At 37.6% G+C, this 27,297-nt stretch overlaps 1 protein-coding gene across 2 annotated transcripts in view; it reads left to right on the top strand.

Annotated features, from left to right (window-relative positions):
• The window catches only part of TENM2 (teneurin transmembrane protein 2), a 1,011,554-nt gene extending 986,185 nt beyond the window's left edge, over nucleotides 1-25,369 (top strand). For both annotated transcript variants that reach the window (XM_081934447.1, XM_081934448.1), the window contains 5 exons: nucleotides 1,285-1,520; nucleotides 13,878-14,174; nucleotides 16,598-18,212; nucleotides 22,475-22,605; nucleotides 23,431-25,369. In XM_081934447.1, the coding sequence (XP_081790573.1) occupies nucleotides 1,285-1,520; nucleotides 13,878-14,174; nucleotides 16,598-18,212; nucleotides 22,475-22,605; nucleotides 23,431-24,192 (3,041 nt within the window). In that variant the 3' untranslated portion in view covers nucleotides 24,193-25,369. The remainder of the gene's footprint in view (nucleotides 1-1,284; nucleotides 1,521-13,877; nucleotides 14,175-16,597; nucleotides 18,213-22,474; nucleotides 22,606-23,430) is intronic.
• The last annotated feature ends 1,928 nt before the right edge of the window (nucleotides 25,370-27,297 follow it).

Here is a 27,297-nt window from a genome sequence, read left to right on the forward strand (position 1 = left end):
AAATTCCCAAGGCATGGTTGGTACAGAGGTAGAAACTATATGACAGTTAGATAATGACCAAAAAAAAAAAAAAAAACCACTTGTATTTTGTTTCTTCTCTGTATTAATTCTTGCCTAGGCCCATTTTTCTAGCAATGTTTGCTCAAGAGACATTTGCCAAGAGAAGCATCTTAGTCGTTCTGTTTGGAGGTAATTAAATTTTTCAACTTAAGAAGAGGAGTTTAAATGTAATCACGGGCAGAGTTCTGCAAAGAAGATAATGGAAACCTTAAAGAAATTATTCAATGCTGCCTATGCAGTGTGACACTGTTAACTAATCTAAAATGAAAAGAATTTTGTGGGTGATTGTTTTAAAATTTAAAATAGTGTCATTAAAAATAAATATTGCCGTGGGACAATAACCTCCTCACAAACCAGGGACTATTTTCCAGGGTTATGATTTTTTATTTCTCTCCAGCAGATGATTAATTAGATAGATATTTTCTTTATTACAAAATGATAGCGGTTCTTCGGTGGCAGCTGCTCACTCTGCTGTCTACTGTCTTGCGGGAGAGATTCCTTTTTACTATTCTGAAAACTAGATCAGCCAGTCAAGAATATAACAATCATAAATATCAAGTTTTATTTTTGCAACTTCTGCCAGTCAATAAAAAGCCAGATGTCAGGCTGGCTAGTAATGTTTCTTTAAGGCAGAATGAAAAGTGACACTCATACAAAAGATTGACTCTGGCAGCTCATTCTGTGTGAGCATCATGCCTTAAGTACTGAAACCTAATCTATAACTCAGCTATATATCTGTTAAGGGAGCACTGAAGGCAGTATAGAAAGAATAGAGATGAATCTGTCTCTTCTGGGGAAAAAAAAGCTGCAGCCACTTTTTTTGATATTTTCAGGTTGAATAGATTTCTTGCTGACCCAACACTTCAATTAAATCACTTGCCGCCAACTTTCTCTCAAATTATACATGTATTCACAAACATTAGTGAGGTTTGCAAAATAATAATTATAATAATCAATTGATATTTTATTTACCGTTAAGGAGCAAACAGAAAATATCATTCTAATAACCTGAAGTACACCTTCAGGCTTCAAATATTTCATAGACTTTCTTTCTACATAAATCAATAATATAGTAAATATCTGCCTTATCTAAACACAAATAATAATTGTAGGAATATGTCATTTGACAGCTGTAGAAAGATCACGAAAAAAATTGCTAGTTAGGTAAAACATTTATTTGTATGACTTATGGAATATTTCTTTTCTTCCCAATGACTGATCCAGATCAAGTGAGAAACAGCTATCAGCTCTGCAGTAATGGTACCCTGCGAGTGATGTATGCAAATGGGATGAGTATTAGCTTCCACAGTGAACCACATGTCCTAGCTGGGACTGTGACCCCAGCAATAGGACGCTGCAATATTTCATTGCCAATGGAAAACGGCTTAAATTCAATAGAGTGGCGTCTCAGAAAGGAACAAATTAAAGGAAAAGTTACTGTGTTCGGAAGAAAGCTCAGGGTAAGTCCAATTTGTTTCTTAAATTATTGTTTTCAAGTACAGGTTTCAGCTTTTTCAAAATCTGAAAGCATATCAGATATGATTTGTTCAGAAAACCAGATGACCTCTCTGAAACGTTAGACTATGAATGAGCAGATCCAAGCCTTCCACTACAGAAAATCTATATCCATCACAGGTGGAATTTTGGACCAAATGTATGCAAGGCAGAGAAGACAGAATATTCATGCTTCCTGGTCTTACCTCTCACATCTCCTTGTAAAATATCCCTTTCTTTCCCATTCATCCCAATGGACTATGGTAGTACAATTGAACCTGGCTGAAAAAGAAAAGCTTTTACTGAGGGGAAAAGATGGGCCAGTGGCTCACCTGCCCTTTGAGTCATGGGAATGGTTATTATAAGTAGTAAAATTAAATAACATAAATCATTCTTTAAATGCTGTTGTAGAATCCCTTCATCTCCCAGCATGGAAAGGATATGCTTTAAGTAATTCTGAGGAAATTGTTGTTGTTAGTTGTGAAGTTGTGCCTGATCCATGGACCCATGAACAACATTCGTGACCCATGGACAACTTTCCTCCATGCCTTCCTGTCCTCTACCATCCTACGGAGTCCATTTAAGCTCACGCCTACTGCTTCGGTGACTCCACCTCCACCACCCCAGCCGCCTCATTCTCTGTCATCCCCTTCTACTTTTGCCCTCAATCTTTCCCAGCATTAGGTTCTTCTCCAGTGAATTTTTTCTTCTCATTAGGTGAAGAAATAGATTTATACAAATGTATGTAAAGCATTTCTGTGTTGTTTTTCATATATACTGACTTCCAATGCACTTTCACAATTGTGAAATGATACAGTATCAATAAAAATTAAACCAGTGTAACAAAGGAAAACATCTATCAAACAAATCTCTAAAAAAAGTTGAATTTTAAAAAGTGTTCACTCTAAGACTCTATCCTAAAAGACATCCAGACTCCAAGTAAACTTTTCCCCACATCTGACAGTCTTACTGCCTTCATAGCAGACAGCCAATAATACTGTTGCATCTTTGGTCAGCTAATGTAACAATTCATATTTGCATGTTCACTGTTTGGATGCTCATTTTACATTTCCTTACTACCGGTAGGTAATTACAGTTTTCAGTATGTGAGCTCTTGCATAATGGTCGGGGTGTGAAAGAACAGTCAAAGAAACATAGTGTCACTTGATTGGTGATCCATATTGGTTCGATACTGGTTCAATGATCAATATAAATCCACAGGATCTATATTGGTACAAAGTTATATAGTATCGTAGTTTTGACCCTTTAATTTGCCTTTCATTGATGTGAATTCCCAAAGAAAAGGAATCGGACAAAGAAAACAATTTGGTTGTGGTATATGATAATGGAGTAACCAAGATCTAAAGCAAAGGCATGACTTTGAAAGTTGATTGTACGTTAGACTTGGAGCAATGAAAATAAAAGCAGGAGTAAAATTGGATTGCCAAACTATTTCAGTAGTGTTGTAAATAAAAAATGAAGAATGGCTGTCATGCAAGAAGGTATATATTTATATCTATATTCTCTGTGCATCTGTCCTCTCCAATGAGATCCAATAGTCCGAGGTGTATTAAGAATAAAATGTGGCAACAGATCTCTCCGCTACTTACTAATGAAGAATTCAAAGCATCATATGTGTTGCTTTTCAAATTTCACTGAGTGATACTCAGCATTGACATTTTCTTAAAAAAAATAAGCAACCGTTCCAGTTTTCCTAAGTTGTGTTTCCTAAGCAATATTTGTATGCTTCATTCTTAAGATACATTTCAAGATATATTCCAAAAGCCTATTTTATGTTTACTGGAGCACAAGAAGGTTGGTCGTAGTAAAAGTTTTATTATTGTTTGTTTTTGTGTTGGCTGATTCCCAACTTACTCTGAGTTGGGAGTCAATATAAAGAAAATATTGATATTTATTGATAAATATTTTCTTTATGTACAATATAAAGAAAATAGGATAAAATTCATAGTCCTCGACAATTTGTGTTGCTAAGTGAGATGTTTGTTAAGTGAGTTTTGCCCCATTTTATGACCTTTCTTGCCACATTTGTTAAGTGAATCACTGCAGTTGTTAACTTAGTAACATGATTGCTAAGTGAATCCTCACTTCCCCATTGACTTTGCTTGTCAAAAGGTCTCAAGAGGGGATTACATAACTCCAGGACACAGCAAGCATGCTAAATATGAGCCAATTGCCAAGCATGTGAATTTTGATCATGTGACCATTGGGATGCTGCAACAGGGTGAAAATGATTGTAAGTCACGTTCTTCAGTGCCGTTGTAACTTTGAACAGTCACAAAATGAACTGTTGTTGAGCGCTTACCTATACAATGAGATAGGTGGTCCCTCAAATATCCAGGTCCTATGCTACGTAGGATTCTATAGGTTATAATCGGCACCTTGAATTGCACCCAGAAGCATACTGGCAATCCCTGTGGTTTACGGGGCAGTGGAATCAAATAGCCTACCAAAGCAAGCAAATTAATCAGAATAGAACTGGAAGGGACCTTCCAGGTTTTCTAGTCTAGCCCCCTGCTCAAACAGGAGACCCTATGCCATTTCAGACAAGTGACTGTCCAGTCTCTTCTTAAAAACCTCTAGTGATGAAGCACCAACAACCTCTGAAGGTAAGCTGTTCCACTGGTTAATTGTTCTCACTGTTAGGACATTTCTCCTTAGTGCTTGGTTGTTTCTCTCCTAGATTCGTCTCCATCCATTGTTTATTATCATGCCCTCTGGCTTTTTGGTAAATAAGTTGACCCCCTCCTCTTTGTACCAACCTTTCAAATACTGGACTACTGCTATCATGTTCCCACTAGTCCTTCTTTTCTCATATGTTTTTTCTTCATATGTTTTTGTCTCTAGGCCTTTAATTGTCTTAGTTGTTTTTCTTTGCACATTTTCCAAAGTCTCAACATCTTTTTTTTGTTTGCAATGTAATGACCAAAACTGGATGCAGTATTCCAGGTGTGGCTGTACTAAGGCTTTATAAAGCGGTTTCAATACTTCATGTGATTCTATACCTCTGTTTATTCAACCAAGGATTGTATTAGCTTTTGGGGCTGTTGCCGCAACTGCTGGCTCATATTTAAGTAATCATCCACTAGGACTCCAAGGTCCCTCTCACAATTACTGTTTTTGAGCCGGGTTTCCCCTAATCTGTATTTGTGCCAGAGGTGGGCTGCTCCCGGTTCGAGAGAACTGGTAGTAGTGGCAGCGGGAGGCTGTGCCACCCGCCCAGACACTTCTGCACATGCGCAGAAGTGTTGCAAGCGCGGGAGTACGCCCAAACCCATAGTAGAAAAATTGGCAACCCACCTCTGATTTGCACCTGTCTAGTTGTAAAACCTTGCTTTTCTGCACGTTAAATTTCATTTTGTTGGATAGAACCCATTGTTCAAATCTGTCAAGATCTTATTGATCCTGAGCTTGTCTTCTGGGGTGTTGGTTATTCCTGCCAGCTGAGTGTCATCTGAAAATTTGATGTTCCCCTTCTTTTTCCACATCTAAGTCATTTATGAAGATATTGAAGAGTACTGGCCCTACCACTTCCCACTCTGCTACATTCTAGACCAATTAAAGTTTCTAAGTGATCTTCAAAGGCAACCCTATGTAATGAGGGTAAATTCGGGGGCTGTCCACTCAGGAAGGGATACAATGGGCACATGAAATGGAGCTGTGGAAAAGCATGTTCAGTCATGGCTAAATTGAAGGTCATATAATTTTCATAGTTTGTAGAAGTAGAAGTGAAACTGATGACATTTGGGATTCAATCCTAAATGTCTTCATTTCAAGCATATAACTGATTGGTGTAAAATGCTGCACTTGAGAAGCTAATTATTAATAGAAGCCACATTATGCTGGGGTTTTTTCATGCATGAAATCAGCCATTCTCAAATAACAAGTGAAAGCCTTAAATAAATGTATGTAGTCCTGGCCCAAAGTAGTAAAATCTTAATAGAGTCACTTGCAGTAATTAGCAAAGTTAAATGTATTTGTCTTACAGCTGATTTCTTCCCAGGCTTAAGGTTTCCAATTTTTCTCTTACTTTTCTTTCTCTTTTTTTCTTTCTTTTTTCTTTTTCTCCCCATGCACATGCAAAACCAACTCAACTTTATCTTTCAACACCTCAGCATTTAATTGTTTTGCGTGAGTTCCTATAATAATAATCACACATCCATTTAGCTCCTTTAAGTGAAAATTGTTGTAAGATTATAACAGATTGAGTGGACTAAAAGTACAATTTGAAAACAAGAGGGAAAGCACTGAATTTATTTGTATCTAATTTATGTTAATTCAGATTTGTTTATGTAAAAAAGTGGATTAAATGAAGGGAGATGCAATGAGATCCCAGTACATGAGAAGATGGGAATTGTAATACCATTCTAGTTTCCCATATGCCTATCTGCATCAATCTCCAAATGGAAAATAATGATGAGGCCTTACAATGACAGGAGATGTCTTATAAATATCATAAAATGGATTTGAGGAGATTAATGCTAACTAATAAATTAAAGCAGGGTTTGAAAAATTCCATGCTTCAAAATATAGCATTTGCTTATTTTAATTTTTGTCGGGCTTTTAATGGATAGATTAGATCGGATATGAAATAATTAAATAAGTGTACAGGTTTACAAAATTTCCAGAATTAAAAAATGAATTCTCAAGCTTACTGTAGTTTTAGTATCTTTTGAACTGGAAGCTTTTGCTCCTGAATCTTGATGTACAGAGTTGTTAGAGAGTAAGAGAAAACAAGCATACTTTCAAAAGCATTTCTATCCATATTAAATTATACGTTGGTCTTCTAGTTAGCTCAAGTATCAGAAGTGCAGATTATTGTTATTCACAGGCAACTCGTTAGATTTTGATTAGATTCTGAACTTTATAAGGTTATTCCCCTTCCTTGCTGCTAAGGATCTCAATATATAGCTATTTGTCTGAAACGGTATAGGGTTTCCTGCCTAGGCAGGGGGTTGGACTAGAAGACCTCCAAGGTCCCTTCCAACTCTACTATTGTATTGTATTGTATTGTATTGTATTGTATATACTGTTAATTACCAATAAAATTTTGATATAAATTTCAGAAAGTGAGGATGACAGCAGTATAGAAAATCAGAGAAGGTAAAGTGCTCATTTTGGGAAAGTTGGGAAAAAATGAGCACTTCACCTTCTCTGATTTTCTATACTGCTGTCATCCTCACTACACATCCTCCAGGTTCTATACCCAATAGAACAGCCTTGGCAATAGAGTGAGGAAGTAAGTGGTAAAGACTGAATTTTTACTATAAGGTTGCTATCATATATAGCAATGACATAGTTGGACAAAGTTGCCATGGTTTTAAAGTCAAAACTAGAGGTAAATTTTCATTCTCACCCTTAGAGAGATGATCCTTTGAGCACCAATCTTACAAGTGGCTCACTTGCAATAAACAGTACTCACTTTTCATTTTCTTCTTAAAGTTACCTGTTCTGGCCAATACTTTTCCTTTGGATTTTTAACAGTGGGAAAACAGCTAACTAAGCTTCTAATTACCATTGATCAAATACAGGTAATCCTCAACTTACAACAGTTTGTTTAGTGACTATTCAAAGTTACAACGGCACTGAAAAAAATGAGTTATGACAATTTTTCACACTTATAACTGTGGCAGCATCCCCATAATCATGCAATCCCCTTTTGCAACCTTCTGACAAGCAAAGCCAATGGGGAACCCAAATTCACTTAACAACCATGTCACTAATTTAACCACTGCAGTGATTCACCTAACAACTGGGGCAAGAAAGGTCGCAAAGTGGGGCAACATTCACTTAACAAATATTTCTCTTAGCAACATAAGTTTGGGCTCTCTTGTGGTCATAAGTCAAGGATTACCTGTATTAGTCAATCTCTTGCTTTTCTTATCCAGGTTCTATACCCAATAGAACAGCCTTGGCAATAGAGTGATGAAGTAAGTGATAAAGTGAATAGGAATCTAATCTAGATGCATACAGAAGGGGCAATAGTGGAGCATTAAATATGTGGAATAAACAAAATCCTATACTTAACCTTCCACTGATTTAATAGTATTTATATACTAAGTTACAAATAAGAGCAAATAGATTTACAGTATTATGCCTGAGAGTCTAGCATTGTCAAAGATGGGCATTTTGCTATGCTTTATGCTACATAATCAGGTGTTGAAAGTGGCAGCTGCAAGGACATGTACCAGGGAAAAACAGTTCATACACACGGGTGGTGCTTGAGAAAAAGGACAGTCAGTGACAGAGTTTGCCTTATGTGGGCTTCATTGGGGAAGAACAAAGGTAATCCATTCCTGTCAAACTGTCTTGCATATCTAAAGGAAACACTAGCAGGGATGTGACTAAAAAGAAATGGCAAACTGGGTCTACTTTCCCCTGCTATTATGAGGCGGGGGGGTGAAATCAAGCATCCAGTTTCTCAGTTTCACATCACAATCTTTGACTTAAATAAGACAGCATAGATAAGATCAATTTAGTGAGGGGGTGTCAAACTGGTGGCCCGCAGGCTGGATGTGTCACATGCAGGCCAGGCTCACCCCAGCTCCGCAAAGGAGGAAACGCTGTGATACGTTATGTGACGGCAATGTGACGCTGCGAGTTTGACGCCCGTGATTTAGTGGATTGGGGGTCCTATTGTCTTATTTCTGAGAAAATGAAATTAAGACAAGGATGATTTTTTTTTAAAGTAATTTCTTTTCAGTACACAACTGACATGTAGAATTGATTTCCAAATCTTTTAGAACTGAATTCCAAAACTCTTGTTTGAAGGGCTGTTACAAAGAATTAGGGAATGACTCACAGTGTTTGTTTGCTATGATTGAAGGTCAATTTTCGAGGATAACCAGCTTCACTGTAAGAAGGAGGCTATACTACATGGCACTTAGTTTGATGAACTATTTTTTTTTATTTTTCTGCAGTCTTTGTGAGCTGTGAAAATCCACTAGCAAGAAGAGAGAAACTGTAAGGAATGGTGGTTTAGTGGTTTGGTTAAAATGCAGGCCTATAAGATAGATAATCACCATTTTTTAAAGGGTCCACATTTCAAGTTCAGCTTCTTGATTTTCATATATTACATGAATCTAACTAATTATTATTTATTCAGCAAACTCTGGTTAACCAATCCATAACTTAATGCTACATGTTAAACAGTTCATAGTGTGTCTTTGCTGATGATTCCTCGGTTTATGTAAAATTATTTTTCCTCCTTTGCTAAACCATATAAAGTTCTGTTTCTCATTCATTATAAAAACCATAATTAAGCCTGCTGAATAGAGCTATGCTATAATGTTATTATGTAGACAAGAATTAATATCTATTAGCAAAAATAAATTATCCCAAAATGAATACTCTATACTCTTGTTTTCTGCAAGCCTCTATGAAGTTGTCTCTCTTTTGTGCATATTAATAATGTTTAATAAAAGCCGCAGTAAAGCATTCTTAGGACCTGCCTATTGTGCCTTGCACAAATAAAGAAAGATTAGCATATAGATAATAACCCTCCCCAAAAGAGAAAAGAAGTGGCTTATTAGATCAATTTAAATCATGGTATTTATAATAGTGCGATGTGTACTCCCAAAGAGAATGGATTTCCATATAATTAAGAAGAAATGACCACAATACACTTGTTTCAGGAAGCATGAGGACTAAAACATTCAGTATCAAAGTAGCATTTTTTCTTCTTCTTCGAGAAGATAAAACATTATTATTCTCTTTATTTCTGCTCCTGCAGTTTGACTGTAGAATGCCCCTGAGAGAAAAAAATGCAACCAGAAATAATAGTAAAAACTCCCATTGCACACTTTTTAAAATATTCCTCCTTGCATAATTGCATAAATTAATACGAAAAGAGAGTGAATCTGCCTTGTGGAAAAATAAGCCAGAGCTTAATTTGTATTTCGTTCAACATTGACATGAAAAATGATAGAACAGGTACAAGGTTACCTATAGATGTATCATTGAGAACAGTTAAAGGTATCAATGCCGATACAAGTTAATTTTCATTAAAGGTTTAAAGAAAGCAATGAGTCCCAGTGTACAGCCAATATACTCCTTCATAATTATCACAAGAGATCTGACTAAGAAAATATAATATCATATACTCCATAAATGTAATATGATTCTTCACAATCCCACACTAATATGAAGTGAGACCTTTTATCAATATGCCAATATAAATAGGCTAATTTTCAATTCCTTTTGCAAAAGTACATCAAGGGAACAGCTGCTCTGAAAATTATTTTTGTTCTTCAGTTATTAGATTACACACCAAATGCAAGAAGTTTCAAGACAATCCCTTGTGGGGGCACTGACATCTGGGATAAGAACACTTCTTTTCAAAGATAATTTACTTTAGAGACATTTAGCTTAATTTCTCTAAGTAGTAAAAATGAGAATGAAGAAAATGAAAGATAATTAAAAAAATTAATTCTTTACAAATCCTCATACATGTAATTGATGCATTCTGTAACTGAATTTCTTCAAAGTGTCTCAGGGTGAGAACTGGGCTCGCTTTTGCTGTGAAACTAATTCAGAATCACTTTCAAGTCCTGAAAATAAAGGTTATAATCTATTTCTGTACCTTTTGATATATTGTTTAAATTTTGACACGAGAAACAGTTTTCAGGATCTTTCAACCAAACCTACTATAATATATAAGCTGAAGAAAATGTTCCCAGAAAGTGAAGAACACTTTAGTCACAGGTGTCAAAATATATCTAATTTAAAGATTTCTACTTTATTAATGTCTCATTCACAAATAGATACCAAGGGAAGTTGGATAATACAGGGTTGACCTGGATTCCTTGGTCTGTCACAAGTAAATGCAGCTATGTCTCTTCTATATTAGAACACTAGCTGCAATGCCTGCTAAATTCAAGATTAGTATGATTCTGTGTTTTGACTTTTTAACAGTCTCTTTTAAATCAGGTTTCTTTGAGATGAGCTCAGTTCCTAATGGCTTTAGGAATATATTCCTATGTTCATTTTTGTAAAGAATTCCATTGCAACCCTTACATTCCCACATCTAAGCTCTAACCAAGGCTAATTCTATAGCTTCCCAGACTAGATATGATTGTTCAGGTGCTGCCACCTGCTGGCCAGATTTTTACATGTCTACTGTATTTTTTTTTTAAAGTTATATCTGAAGAATGACGGCTTCATTCATGTGCAAGGGGGGGGGGGACCTCACATCTGTTTGGCATAGAAACAATTAATTAATCCAATTCAAATGTGACAAATATGAGCTTTAGTTGGTGCACTGTGTGTGCTCACCTTTAAGTCAATCCTGACTCCTGCCTTTCTTGGTAACATTTGGAAAGTGCCTCCTTCGTAAGGCTCCTTCATAGGACTGAGAGAGTGACTGACCGAAGATCATCCAGCAGAAGCAGTGGTGGGATTCAAATAATTTAACAACCGGTTCTCTGCCCTAATGATTTCTTCCAACAACCAGTTCACCAAACTGCTCAGAAAGTTAACAACCGGTTCTCCCGAGTGATGCGAACTGGCTGAATCCCACCACTGAGCAGAAGCCTAAGGCTCAAAGGCCACTCAGTTTCTAGCCTTAGGTATTAACCACCATGCAAAATTGGCTGTTTAGCGTTCGGGCGCACCGGGGAGATACTTTTGGTTTAGATGTAGAGTTGCAATGATCTTAAGGTGCGATATTCTATGTTAAGTTTGTGGGAGATATTTTTTTAAAAAAAAAGGTCCATCCCAAATAATCAGGATGAACATATTTTCAGCAATTAAAGTGCTCACATTAAGATTCAAGGAAGATTTCTACCAATTAACAGGCTGTAGCGAATAAAACTGGCACTCTAGATAGAGGTTAGGTGCAAGACAATTAATAAAAGACAGTACAGGAAAGAGAAGCTTATTTGTTTGCTTGCTTGTACAGTTTAGAAGCTGCCAGACTCCTAATGACTCTGGATGGCTTACAATTTAAAAAATAGAAAGAGTAAAATAAAAGACAGAAATCCTGAGTAGCCAAAGACAAGACATCAGGGAAAAAACGTTTAATAGGGTCTCATTCTTTACCCTGCCCAAGACCTGGGAGAATAGCCAAGTCTTCAATAGCTTCGTGAATATCATGAGGGTGGGAGCCACCTGGATTTCTTGGGTGGGATGTTATTACTGAAGGCATGTCTTCTATTTATATTTATAAAGATATGTTTTATGGATTGTTATATTCAAGTTATATAAAAGTTTTTGATTAATATTTAATTATCTTATCATACTATGAAATCACTTGTTTCATATGCATTTGTGGATATAAGTGTAAGGAAGAAAATTCAGATCAGATATGCATTATATAGAGTCCCCAGGATACAGAAACTATAGATTTGGGAATAATACGGTTAACAATAGCTACAATATAAATGTAAATTCAGTACCATGTTGCTTAACGTTCTCTAAATAATGTTTAGAATCGGGAAATCGTTCACCATTTAAATAATTTCTTTTAAAATGCTTCATGTAACAGTGGTTTCAACAGCTGTACTTCATTAAACAAGTCAGGCAGCAAAAAATAATCTTTTAAAAATAGATCTCTTTGGTCATGGATAAAAGTATTCAAATTAATTCAAATATGAAAGCAAAGTCATATTTGAATGGAGAGGACCTCATTGCTTTTCATAGGAAATGGAACTACTCATTAAAATAGGAAATTGTGGACTTATTTTTTTTTAAATAACTATTAACTTGGTAGCATCCATGAAGGAAGCCAAGCTTGTTACAATATGTACAAAATCATCACAGATAAAATTGGTGAGGAAATTATTCCCAAGACGATTAATTCACTGGAAAATATAATACATTTGTTCCTTATCAATATGACACATGACACTTCAAGTTCGATATAACATTGTTCTCTTGGATTTCACTTGTGAAACATCTAATTTTAGCTCTCACCTTCCCTACAAAGAGATAGGTCCTACCGAATATTCTCTCTTCAGCACCTAAACTTTGAAATATTTAGTTGTCAGAAATTCCAAATAGGAATTCACTTCCATTATCTCTGGTTTTAAATAACTGGTTATTTAAGAGCAAGCTAGAAAATATATTCTGAAAAATCCCTAACCATTAATTGAGGTGGTTATGAAGTCCTTTTTTTTTGCATATTGTCATATCTAATTCTTATGAAAATTCATTGTTGAGAATTCAATTCTATTTAGATTTTTGAGGAGAAGATCTTTGGGTCAGAAAAAAAGGCTTATTGGTTTGGAAATTTAAGATATCATTTATTAATATATGTACCATAATGCATATTTTCAAAAAAATATCAACCTCACTGTGTTTTTCAAATAATTCACCCATCTTAAGTTTAAAATCGGCAGTTAAGGCTTTTCACATAGATTATTAATTCTGAAAAAAAAATAGCAGTGGTTCCACAGTATTTATAACTAGAATTCAAAGGCTATCTTATTCATCCCCTGATTGTTGACTATTTAATCTGTATTTGTGTTATGTTCTAATATTTCTATGGTCTGATTTTACTCAGTGTTTTTAAATTTTATTGTACTGAGTTAAAGATTTAGCTTTAAATAGATATGCTCATTTATATTAATAAATTTATTACTAGTTCTTACCCTTATGTTAAAAACTGTATTCTCATATTTGCATTGAATACAAATTCTTCAGCATTAATTGCTTGCTTTGTTGCATTGTACAGTATATTGTATAATTAAAGTTACTGGGAACTAAATACAGTGGGATTTACTTCTGCGATTAAAAGAAAGTATGGCACTCTTGCACAGAAAGAATTAGTTTGGAGTAAAGACCAATATATTAGTAGATGCACATTTCAGTGTGTGACTGATTCTTTTACAGGGGAAAAAAATTCTCCAGATTTCTGCAGAATTTAAGCAAACCTACCAAATGCTCAGGTGATGTGGTGGCTCAGTGGCTAAGACACTGAGCTTGTCAATCAGAAAAGTTGTGCAGTTCTGCTGTTCAAATCCCTAGCGCCGCATAACAGATTGAGTTCCCGTTACTTGTCCCAGCTTCTGCCATCCTAGAAGAACGAAAGAATGTAAAAATGCAAGTAGAAAAATAGGGACCACCTTTGGTGGAAAGGTAACAGCATTCTATGTGTCTTTGGCATTTAGTCATGTTGGCCACATGACCACGGAGACGTCTTCGGACACTGCTGGCTCTTCGGCTTTGAAACGGAGATGAGCACTGCCCCCTAGAGTTGGGAATGGACATATGTGCGACAGGAACCTTTACCTTTACCTTTGACCAAATGCTTCTTCTGTGGTTGCAGTATAGCAGTATATTACTGTTAATAATTTTGTTTCAATTAGGTCCATGGAAGAAATCTGCTATCGATTGATTATGATCGGAACATTCGCACAGAGAAAATATACGATGATCACCGGAAGTTTACACTCCGTATTATTTATGATCAACTTGGACGTCCTTTCCTCTGGCTGCCCAGCAGTGGACTTGCTGCTGTGAATGTCTCTTATTTTTCAAATGGACGGTTGGCTGGGCTTCAGCGTGGTGCCATGAGTGAAAGAACTGAGATTGACAAACAAGGCAGGATTATTGCACGCATGTTTGCTGATGGAAAAGTGTGGAGTTATACATACTTAGAAAAAGTAGGTAATTGTTGGTATGGCCTATAGTCCTGCATTAACTGAAGTTTCGGATTTACCGATGCTGGCATACGTGTCTATACATCAAACAATTCAAAAATCATAACTGGGGTGTCTTTGTGTTTTAAGAACTTAAACAGCGTATTCATTGCCGAATGCTAGATATAAGCTTACGCTAGCACATACAACTATTGATTAATGCACTGTATCTTTAATCTTAGGACTAAATTTATATAACAGACCTTGTGCCTGTCCTGTTTTTTTAAAAAACTTACTTGTTTCTCCTCCAGTCCCTATTTTTTGCCTGGTTCTGGAGAACTCGGCTACACATTCATTTGATCTGTTTGGTGGAAAACAACAACAACAACAACCCAGAATTGTTTGATTATAGATTATTTAAGATAGATATTACTTTACTTTACTTTTATTTTTATTGGATTTGTTAACCGCTCCCTCTCCCCTAGGGGACTCGGGGCGGTGTACAGACAGAATAAAAACATTATAAAAAACATTATATATGTTACGGTGAAAGACCGAAATCTGGTGAATGTCGACATTCACCGGTGAAAGACCGAATATTTCATTACATTGTTTTACATTCGGACCTTCACTGGTGAATGTCGACATTCACATAGTCGCTTGGTGTATGTCCGAAAATACCCTTATCCTCTCGACACCCTTACCCTAATCCCCTTACCCTAATACCTCGGCTCCTCGCTTCCTTTTAAGCGTCTTCTTAAGGATCGCAGGTTTTAAAAAAAAAAACTCCGCGAATAGAAGACGCTTAAAAGGAAGCGAGGAGCCGAGGTATTAGGGTAAGGGGATTAGGGTAAGGGTGTCGAGAGGATAAGGGTAATCCTCTCGACACCCTTACCCTAATCCCCTTACCCTAATACCTCGGCTCCTCGCTTCCTTTTAAGTGTCTTCTTAAGAATCGCAGGTTTAAAAAAAAAAAACTCCGCGAATAGAAGACGCTTAAAAGGAAGCGAGGAGCCGAGGTATTAGGGTAAGGGGATGAGGGTAAGGGTGTCGAGAGGATAAGGGTATTTTCGGACATACACCAAGCGACTATGTGAATGTCGACATTCACCGGTGAAGGTCCGAATGTAAAACAATGTAATGAAATATTCGGTCTTTCACCGGTGAATGTCGACATTCACCAGATTTCGGTCTTCCACCGTAACATATACAGCAAATTACAAAACCCCATAAAACAAATTAAACATAAGTCTGTACAATAATGCCTAGATTAATTAATGATTAAAACCAAATTAAAATACCCCAATTTAAAATAACCAGTCAGGAAGATTAAGGGATTAGATCATGATTGCGATTGGTTCAGGCCAGCTAATTGGAACAGGTGGGTCTTGAGTTCCTTATGGAAGGAGCGGAGGTCAGTAATGATTCTAATGTCAGGGGGGAGGTCGTTCCAGAGGGTCGGGCCCGTCACAGAGAAGGCCCTACTCCTGGGCGTCGCCCGCTGGCATTGTTTGGCGGACGGCACCCGGAGGAGTCCCTCCCTGTGAGAGCGAATTGGTCGCAGGGATGTATGGGGTAGGATGCGATCCCGCAAATAACTAGGTCCTGAGCCATGGAGCGCTTTAAAGGTGAGAATCAACACCTTGAAACGCACCCGAAAGGCCACAGGTAGCCAATGCAGCTCGCGCAGGAGAGGTGTTACATGGGAGTACCTGGTATGCAGGCAGACATCATTACATAATTACATATGCTGAAATACTCTAATTGAAAACCTTGGAATACAAATCCTTTCATTCTATTTTAAAATGAAGTGAGGTCAGCTCTTATAAGAACCATCTTCCTTTTAAGAACTGCAAGAAATTCCATTTTAAGAATAGTTTGCCACAATCAGATTTTTGTGTGCCAACAGATAGTAACTATCACATATGAGCTTTACTAATTAAATAATAATGATGTAACACATTGAGTGATCAAACTTTTCAGGTTCTATGTGTGCCTCTGCCATGAATTGCAAAAAGTCTCTTTATCGTTAAAAAAAAACCCACAGTAAATTCAAAGCACTCTTACAGGTGTGCTTAATATTGTGGTACTCTTTAGTGTAATATCAGCGTAGCATACAACATAGTATAATGCCTGCATATGATAACCTGAATTTGTGAGAATGAATTCAATATGGACTTTAACATTTCTTTACAAGCCTAATGAAATAGAACAGAATGTGCTATTATTTATTTTACAATTGTGTATCATTTTTTTTTGTTTTTTGTTTGTCCTGCCAAATGAATTAATAGCTACATGCATTAAAATGTTTATAGCAGCAGTAGCTGGTAACTGTCATGTATAAAAAGGAATCCTTAATGGTTTGTGTTGAATTGTGATACCCATCTGATATATTTTTGATACTAAAAAAAAACCAAACGTAAAATATGACTTTGTTTTTTCAATAGTCTATGGTGCTACTCCTTCAAAGTCAGCGGCAGTACATCTTTGAATATGACTCTTCAGATCGGCTGCATGCTGTCACTATGCCAAGTATAGCTCGACACAGCATGAGCACTCACACCTCAATCGGCTATATTCGAAATATTTATAACCCACCTGAAAGTAATGCTTCAGTGATTTTTGATTACAGCGATGATGGAAGGATTTTGAAAACATCTTTTTTAGGAACTGGTCGGCAAGTTTTCTACAAATATGGGAAGTTATCCAAGTTGTCGGAGATTGCGTATGACAGCACAGCAGTGACTTTTGGATATGATGAAACTACCGGAGTTCTGAAGATGGTTAACCTACAGAGCGGGGGCTTTTCTTGCACCATCCGCTATCGTAAAATTGGCCCTCTGGTTGACAAACAGATTTACAGATTCTCTGAAGAAGGTATGGTCAATGCTAGGTTTGATTATACCTATCATGATAATAGTTTTCGAATAGCTAGCATCAAGCCTATAATAAGTGAGATCCCTCTTCCAGTTGACCTCTATCGTTATGATGAAATCTCAGGCAAAGTAGAGCACTTTGGCAAATTTGGGGTAATCTATTATGATATAAATCAAATAATCACTACGGCTGTAATGACACTGAGCAAACATTTTGATACACACGGACGGATTAAAGAAGTTCAGTATGAAATGTTCCGATCACTCATGTACTGGATGACAGTGCAATATGACAGTATGGGAAGGGTAACTAAGAGAGAATTAAAGCTGGGGCCTTATGCCAATACAACTAAATATACATATGATTATGATGGAGATGGGCAGCTCCAGAGTGTGGCAGTCAATGACAGACCAAACTGGCGTTACAGTTATGATCTAAATGGCAACTTGCATCTCTTGAATCCTGGGAACAGTATCCGATTGATGCCTCTGCGCTATGATCTAAGAGATAGAATTACGCGACTAGGTGATATGCAGTATAAGATTGATGATGATGGTTTTTTGTGTCAAAGAGGTTCTGACACATTTGAGTACAATTCCAAGGGCCTCTTAACAAGAGCTTATAATAAAGCAAATGGATGGAGTGTTCAATACCGTTACGATGGATTAGGAAGACGAGCCTCTTACAAAACTAACCTGGGACATCACCTTCAATATTTTTATGCTGATCTTCACAACCCAACTAGGATAACACATGTCTATAACCACTCAAATTCAGAAATTACCTCTCTGTACTATGATCTGCAAGGTCATCTTTTTGCAATGGAAAGCAGCAGTGGAGAAGAATATTATATTGCCTCGGATAATACGGGTACACCATTGGCAGTTTTCAGTATCAACGGTCTAATGATCAAGCAACTGCAATACACAGCCTATGGGGAGATCTATCACGATTCTAATCCTGACTTCCAAATAGTCATTGGATTTCATGGAGGGCTATATGATCCCTTAACAAAACTGGTCCACTTTACTCAAAGAGATTATGATGTTTTGGCTGGACGTTGGACCTCTCCTGATTATACAATGTGGAAAAATGTTGGTAAGGAACCTGCCCCATTCAACTTGTATATGTTCAAGAGCAACAATCCTCTCAGCAATGAACTGGATTTAAAGAACTATGTGACAGGTGAGAAATAATTCATAGTCTGGAAATCTAAGGAACGTTGTAAAAAAAAAAGTGTAAGAATGCTATTTTGCTCTTAGGAAACTCTTTTAATATCAAGTACAGACTCAAAATTCTTCATTTTGAGCAGGATAGGAAGAAGATTGCACTGGTTAATGAACCAACTCCTATGGTTTTGAACAATGGTAATGTAATTATGTATCCAGTCCTGTGGGTTTAAGATCAGCTAGAAACAGTTGGACTTAGGCACACATGATTAAATGTATTTTTTAAAGAAATACACAAGGATTAGATAGGCATCAAGCTAATCCATGTAATAACTGTTTTTGGATTGAGCAGAAGAATCACACTTCGTGTATGTGAATTAACCTTAGCAATGTAAAATGTTAAAAGTTTGTAAAGATACTTTGCACCAATTTGCACATGCAATCCCATTGCTTCTTCTGTTATATACAGCCATTTAATTCAGGGGGATTTAGCAATGCTTTGAGATAAATCATACGCTAAGGATATAGTTCAATGTTTGTCAGCCAGTGGTTTGTATTAGTGATAGGTTGTAGTGTTCTGGGTAGGAGTTGATTTGCTTTCCCCAATTGAGAAAGAAGAGAGCAAAGAAAGTGGTCAGAGCTGACACAGTATTTAATAGAAAGTGCAGAAGCAAAAGTAAATCTTGTTCTCTGGGAAGCTCAAAGATTTGAATTCAATAACAAAACTAAAATAAAATGATGTGTTGCATTACTTAGCTCTCTATTATTTGGAGATCTTTTTTTTTTTTTTAGTTTGGATTTAGACTGTTCGAAAATAACTGTGGGTAACTTCCAGTTTAGTTTTTAATCACAAACTAAAATAAAATCTCTAAAGCCAGGTCACAGCAAGCAAGCACACTATTCAGTTCAGCTAGCAAAAGTATAGCTTGATATTTATTTATTAAACCTCAGTAAACATCAAACCCATTGACTGACAAAACAGAACAAAAGGCAAGCATAGCAGGGACAGAAAGATGAACAACAGGCAGGAGGAGAAGGGCAAAGGACTTAGTATCAACCATTATCTATTATCTATTATTATCTATATTTCTATTAAAAGGCACAAAATTTTCCAGGGCTTCTGGAAACAATACTGCGTAATAAGCATGGACAGTCTCAAAGGAAAAGGCTTTGTTCATTTCAGCCGTAGCCCTTTTATGTACATAGAAGCATAATAAAGTAAGACACCGATTGAAGCCTCCTTTATTCTGCACTATGAAGAAAATAATTTGGTTGGATGAAGATGATATATCCAACAAGAGGAGCACTGTCCCCATTTCAGTGGTCTTCAAATTACTATAACTGACAAATAATAATATACAGAAGTACTGTAAGCATTTATGTCCTCACAGTAAATATATATATATGACTTTCTATGTTACTGTGTTGTTAGGATTCCAAATCCTTGTTAGAGTGGTTGTTGGGACTTCATTTGCAAACAAAACGATGAAAGAAACAGAAACTAACCAGGCTTCTAATAATAGTATAGAATCAGTATTGGTAGGGAAAAGGGTGCCTTTGATCTGCAATAAACTCATTCAAGGCCAGTGTAGCTATTGCATAGTCCAGAGACTAGAAATCCTAGTAGAATTTTCCTACCCAAAAACTGGTTAACAGAGTTAGGAGGGACCTTGGAAGTCTTCTACCCCAACCCACTGCTCAAGCAGGAAGCCCTGTACCATTTCAGACAAATGGTTGTCCAATCTCTTTTTAAAAATCTGCAGAGTTACAACACCCACAAATTCTGGAAGCAAGTTGTTTCACTGATTAACTGTCAGAAAATTTCTCCTAAGATCTAGGCTGGTTCTATCCTTGATTAATTTTAATCCATTGCTTCTTGTCTTCAGGAGCTTTAGAAAACAGGTGGCCCCTTGTTGCAGCCCTTTAGATATTGGAACACTGCTATCATATCACCCCTAGTCCTCCTTTTCATTAAACTACACCAGAGGTGGGTTCCTACCTGTTCAGACTGGTTGAGCCGAACCAGTAGTAGCTTGGCAGCCTGGGTTGCTGGAACCAGCAGCGACTCAGGCCTGCCACGCCCCTGAACTAGTTCTCCCAGCAGCTCTGTAGGCACTGCCATCTTGTTTTTTGCTTCTGCTCATACCCAGAGCAATTTTTGTTGTAGTGTGCATGTGCGCACAGAACGCATCAAGTGTGCACAGAGCGTCCATGAGCGATCCGGCAGCAGCAACTGCCGGAACCTACCCCTGAACTAGACATACCCAATTCTTGCAACTGTTCTTTGAATGTTTTAACCTCCAGTCCCCTAATCATAGTTAAACAAGTTTTAAATGGGCTAATTTTGTTTTACAAGCTCACATCTGAGATGTCACATATTTTCATCCAAAATTTTGCAAGACTGAATAATTTATTGAAATTGTTTCCATTTTAATTATTTATAAATAGATAATACTCTTTTACTTTAATATGAGTACATATGGACACTAATTTCCCAATGCCAGCTGTCATGCCAAAATGGAGAAGGCTTTCTTAAAATGTAAAATAATGTTTCCTTCCACATGTTGCGTAAATATTCTACTCTGTTGGTATTAATTTGCCACTTAGTGCTAAGTTATTTATGAGTGCCTCCCAAGAAAAGAAATTAACAGCTAGTCAATAAAATCTTTTTCAGAACAGAATGTGGTACATGTCATCTATTTTTTAAGAAAAAGAAATATTCCCATTCATGCAGCTAACTGTAATTTACAAAAACTTTAAATGTTAGGCAAAATGAATTATATTTCAAGAAAGTTAAAACATAAATTATTGGAGTCAGAGAAATATTTAATATCATCCATTATATCTAGGATATAATATTCTAAGAGAGTATAGATAGATGGTTGGTAGGTAGGTAGGTACCGATAGGTAGGTGTAGGTAGGTAGGTAGGTAGGTAGGTAGGTAGGTAGATGGATAGATGATAGATAGATAGATAGATAGATAGATAGATAGATAGATAGATAGATAGACAGACAGACAGACAGACAGACAGACAGACAGACAGACAGACAGACATATAGATAGATATCCCAAAAGCCTTTGAATCAAATTCTACCAGCATATAATGAGGCAGCTGCAATAGAAATATTATGTAAAAATGGCCAGAATGAAAAGGATTAAAAAATCTGTCCAACAAATGTTTTAAACTGATGCTTCCCCAAAGAAGAACAAACTACATTTTGACCATCCTGGCTGAAAAAACTGAAGGTCCAAACATCCAGAGAGAATCAGGCTTGGATAGCTAGTTGGTCAACATATTTTCATAATGAATAACTTTCCATAAAATTACTGTTTCCTTGACCCCAAATTATTAATCCTGCCTTGTTGCTTTTTCTTCTCCTTTTGCCATGGCCTGCCATACCCAGCCCTTGCTGACACCTGACACCCTTTTTCCAAGATGCAAAATAGAACATGAATCCTGAACCAGGCTGTGCTATTCTACTTCCTTCTTTTTATTTCCTATTAGAACAACTAAACTTTTTTTAAAAAATTGAAAGGTAATACAGGTAGTCCTCGGCAAACAACAGTTCACTTAGTGTCAGTTTGAAGTTACAATGGCACGAAAAAGTGAGTTATGACCATCTTTCACACTTATGACGGTTGCAGCATCACCAAAGTCATGTGATCAAAATTCAGACACTTGGTAACCGACTCATATTTATGACGGGTGCAATATCCCATGGTTGTGTGATCACCTTTTGCGGACAATCAAAAACAATGGGAAGCCAGATTAATTTAACAACAATCTTCCTAATTTAATAACTGCAGTGATTCACTTAACAACTGTGGCAATAACAGTCATAAAAAGGGGCAAAACTCAGTTAACAAACGTTAGCAACAAAAACGTTGGGCTCAATTGTGGTTGTAAGTCAAGGACTACCTGTACTGTACCATAGATACTATGGTGCGATAAATAATGTTTTAGATATTTATTGGTGGGAGAGGGGATGACAGCTATATCATACTTTTTTCTTTCCTTTATGATGATTTTTCTAGTTAAAAAGCATGCAAACCATTTCACTTGCCAAAACTCAGAAAAGCCTCTCCTACAAATTGCTTCTTTGCAGCAATGACACAATATTTATCATTTGACTTTTTGGAACACTTTTATTGTCCAAATTGTCAAGAAAAAATGCTTCAGATCCTATCCTGGCTTTAATACGTAGGCCCAGATTCAATTCTAGTGCTGTGTACCAGCCATCTTCACCTTTCCTAAATGTGCTTATTTTAATTCTTAGATGTGAAAAGCTGGCTAGTGATGTTTGGCTTTCAACTCAGCAACATTATACCTGGTTTCCCAAGAGCAAAAATGTACTTCGTACCGCCTTCTTATGAATTGTCTGAATCACAGGCATGTGAACACGGTCAGGTAAGCAGCGACTTTCTGTGGCTACATAGTTTTCTTTAACTTTACACTTTGGGTTTGTAATCTAGGAGTGCCTTGCAATTTTTATAGGCATTTTTTTTACGTTTTGTAGAATTTAAAGACATTTCAAGATATGATAACAAACGCACCAGGAGCCCTGGTGGCGCAGTGGTTAGAGTGCAGCACTGCAGGTTACTTCTGCTGATAGCAGGCTGCCTGCAATTTGGCAGTTCTAATCTCACCAGGCACAAGGTTAATTCAGCCTTCCTTCTTTCCAAAATTGGTAAAATGAGGACCCAGATTATTGGGGGCAATATGCTGACTCGGTAAACTGCTTAGAGAGGGCTGTAAAGCACTGTGAAGTGGTATATAAAGTGCTTAGTGCTATTGCTATCTTGTATCCATTCCTTAACATAAGGAGAATTAGAATGCACTGGTTGTGCCAATGCTTTTTGTGAAAGGGATATTTGAATGCTTTGTCTGGCCCTGTTGTTTTGTAAAGTTAACAATAACGAGCACAGCTGATAAGAGTAAAACTAATGAAACACTGGTGGATTGGATTGAATTAGCTGGTTAGATTTTTATTGTGACTTTTGTTTCGAATTCCAACATAATATTTTTTTCATATTTACATCTGAAATTTTATCTTAGCTAGGATTAAAGACCTCCTCCTCCTCAAATTAATTGCTCCTGCAGCATTTCACCTCTTAATAGCAGACAATGTTTGTATCTTTATATCAGAACAGCAAGGGGCAATAACAGTGCTGCAGAATCATCATGTCTGTATTTATCAATAATGCCTTCTCCGTCTTTTTTTTTTTTTTTTAGTTAATTACCGGCGTGCAGCAAACAACAGAGAGGCACAACCAAGCCTTCATGGCCCTTGAGGGACAAGTCATATCAAAAAAATTACATGCCAGTCGTAGAGAAAAAGCAGGTCATTGGTTTGCAACCACTACTCCGATTATAGGTAAGGGGATCATGTTTGCTGTGAAGGAAGGCAAGGTAACCACTGGCATTTCAAGCACTGCAACGGAAGACAGCCGAAAAATCGCTTCAGTGCTTAATAATGCTTACTACTTGGACAAAATGCATTATAGCATTGAGGGGAAAGACACCCATTATTTCGTCAAGATTGGCTCCTCTGATGGTGATCTTGTCACCCTGGCCATGACAAGTGGACGCAAAGTATTGGATAGTGGAGTCAATGTTACAGTGTCCCAGCCAACCCTCTTAATCAATGGAAGGACTCGAAGGTTTACCAACGTTGAATTCCAATATTCCACCTTATTGATTAATATACGTTATGGTCTGACCCCAGACACTCTGGATGAAGAAAAGGCTAGAGTTCTGGACCAAGCTCGGCAGCGGGCTTTGGGGTCAGCCTGGGCCAAAGAGCAACAGAAGGCACGGGATGGCAAAGAGGGGAGCCGCCTGTGGACTGAAGGAGAGAAGCAGCAGCTTTTGAGCACAGGGAGAGTCCAAGGGTATGAAGGATACTATGTGCTCCCAGTAGAGCAGTATCCAGAGCTGGCAGACAGTAGCAGCAACATCCAGTTCTTAAGACAGAATGAAATGGGAAAGAGGTAACCAATTAATCTGCTGTCATCCTTACTTGGATGAATCAGTAGTTACAACTGTTATCTCCTCTCCTAAGGAGATGAAGACCATCGGGGGCACTCGGCTGAGCTGCTTTGGGATAATGAGTGGCAAGAGAGCTCACATTTTTTGAGTCAAATGCTGCTGTTCAAGGGATTAAGAACTACATCCTGAAGTGGACTAAAGCCAGACTGAACACTTTTAAGTCACTTAAGTTCAAAAGTACCCCATAAATATTACCCACTTGTTGTGGGTCTAAAGAAAAATAATAATAATAATAATAATTTCACAACAAAAAAAAAAAAAGATTGAAAAAGAAGGCCTCATCTTATATTACCTCACTCCATTCACATGTGAGCAAATGTTCAAGAAATCCAAGAGGGCCACCCACCATCCACTAAGTCAGCTGATGGGAAACATTCTTCAGGCTGCTTGTTTGATAAAACATTCTCGAGGTTTTTCATTTAAAAGCAAAATACAGGTGCATTTAATACATGACTTCTGGGGTGATTTGTGTGTAGCAACTGGAAGAAAGGAGAACAGGAGCAACAGAGCACTGGAAATAGGAACATAAATATATTAAGGAATATAAATCTGAACTTGCACTCTGACCCTGCTTTTGTCTGGCCTAAGGTTAACTTATTCAAAGAGGGCAGAGTGTAAAGTTCAATTTGAAATTGTGGCTATAAATCACTACTGATAAATTTCATACTCTGTTTGTCTTTGAAGATTCCATTGTGGACAGTAACACAGTTGCAGGGTGTAGTCTGTTTAGATTCAGTAGTTTGTTGGTCAGTTCTGGTAGAGCTGTGGGCATTGTGTTAACACTGTTGCAAATGGGCACCAATTCAGATCACCCTGTACATACATCAGCCAGAAGGCACAATCACTGTTTCAGATTTTAAAAAGAAAAAAATTATTAGTGTGTTTGTTTGGTCAAGAAACTGAGACAATCACATTATGGTCACTAAGAAAAAGGAAAAAAAATAAAAATAAAAAACAAGTCTAACAAGAACTTTGGTACAAAACTTTTTTGTATTATACATGTATGAATTGTTCATTGAGTTTTTATATTAATTTTAATTTGCTGCTAAGCAAAGAATAGAGACAGGCAAAGATAATTTATGGCAAAGTGTTTAAATTGTTTATACATAAATAAAGTCTCTAAAACCCCTGTAAATTTAATGTCTTTTGTTTTAGAAGCAAACAAGAAGCATAATAGGAAAAAAATGTAATATACTAAGAATTACATTAAAATGCTGGATGTTGCATAGATGCAATGGAGAACAATGCATGACAAATACTCAGGAACCATTCCATTGTCTTGACTGCATTTCCTTTAAAGGCAGGATCATTGCAAGCACAGGGTGTCAAACCATCTGTCAAACACTATTACTCATTGGTAACCCAAATGGAGGGAGATAAGTAAAGCTATATAAAAATTGAGAATGATTACAATGCCATTTCTGCTTACAGATAGTCCTTGACTTACAACCATTCATTCAGTGTCTGTTCAAAGTTACAATGGTGCTGAATGAATGGTGGTTCTGACTCAGATTTACAGCAGATCCAGCCCCCCCCCCCATGGTCATGTGATCTTGATCTGGGCATTCGTCAACCTATTTGCAGTTACAGCTGCTAAGCCCCCTGCATATGACTGCTATTTGCAACCTTCCCTTCTGACTTCATTGGCTGACAGGGAAGGCCAAAGGTCATTGGGGAAAATCTCTTCCACCTACACACTCTTTCCCAGCTCCTCTGTAGTTACACCTTGCTGGCCATTCACACATCCTCATGCACACTCCCCAACTTAGGCCATACCCCCTCCAATCCACGTGGCACTTCTTGCACACTGCCTTGCATTCCCATACTCCCCGCCTTGACCCACATAGCACCTCTTGTGCATCCCACACACACCCCACATGACTTCCTAACCCAGGTGGCATCTCTCGTGCATCCCTGTGCACCACATGAATCCTCCCCAACCTATGTGGCACCTCTTGCACATCCCCTAACCCAACCTGTGTGATGCCACTGGAGCACTGCCTTGCACCAGTGTGACCTACATGGTACTTCTTTCACAGTCATGCACTGCCGCACTCTCCCAGACAGTCATGCACAGCAGCACTGCACACCCTTTCTGTCCCACAAAGCACTTCTCATTGCTGTGCACCGCTGCATATCCACAACAAACCACAAAGACCTCTTGTGTACCAGATCCCCTTTCTGACTTACAGGGTGCCTCTCACACACTGCTGAACATCCCCAGGTCTCATCCCCAATCCCTCCACACCCCGCATACCCTCTCCTTCCCCCACCTCACATCAGCCACTTACCTGCCTCCTGCCTGGAACTTACAACTCCCTGCCATTTCCCCACTGATTTAGGTAATGGGAAGCTAAGCAGAAATTTGCCTTGCCAGCCTCCATTGGATTCCGTTAACAACAACTGAGCTTGCAAGGATTGCTGTTGCTAAGTAATTGAATTGTGCATTACGACTGCACAATTCAATTAGCAATGGAAATTTCAAGCACTTCTGTACCTGAAGTTCATTTCTGAAAGCAGCCATGAATGGGAGACCTCTGTGCTTGCCACTGGTATACCAATATAAACCAAACAAGTAAAGGTACTTCTTGACTTACAACAGTTCATTTAGTGACCATTGGAAGTTTCCCTCTGGAATGAGCTGCCCCCGGAGCTTCGCATAATCCCTGACCTCCGGTCCTTCCGACGCGCCCTAAAAAGTTGGCTTTTCCAGCAAGCTGGCCTGGCCTGTTAATTTTAACTTATTTTAAATGTATTGTCTTTTAAATTCGGTTTGTTTTTTTGGATATGTATTTAATTTTTTTAAAAAACTTTTGGGATGTGTGTTTTTTTAATGTTGTATGCCACCCTGAGTCCTTTTGGAGAAGGGCGGCACATAAATCCAAACAAACAAACAAACAAACAAACCATGGCAGTGAAAAAGTGAGTTATCACCATTTTTCACATTTCTGACCATTGCCCATCATCATGTGATCAAAACTCAGACATTTGGCAACTGGCTCATATTTATGGCGGTTGCAGTGTCCCAAGGTCATGACCTTTTCCCTTCTG

This window comes from Natrix helvetica (genome assembly GCF_964273705.1).
Source record: "Natrix helvetica genome assembly, chromosome: 1".
Lineage (NCBI taxonomy): Eukaryota > Metazoa > Chordata > Lepidosauria > Squamata > Natricidae > Natrix > Natrix helvetica.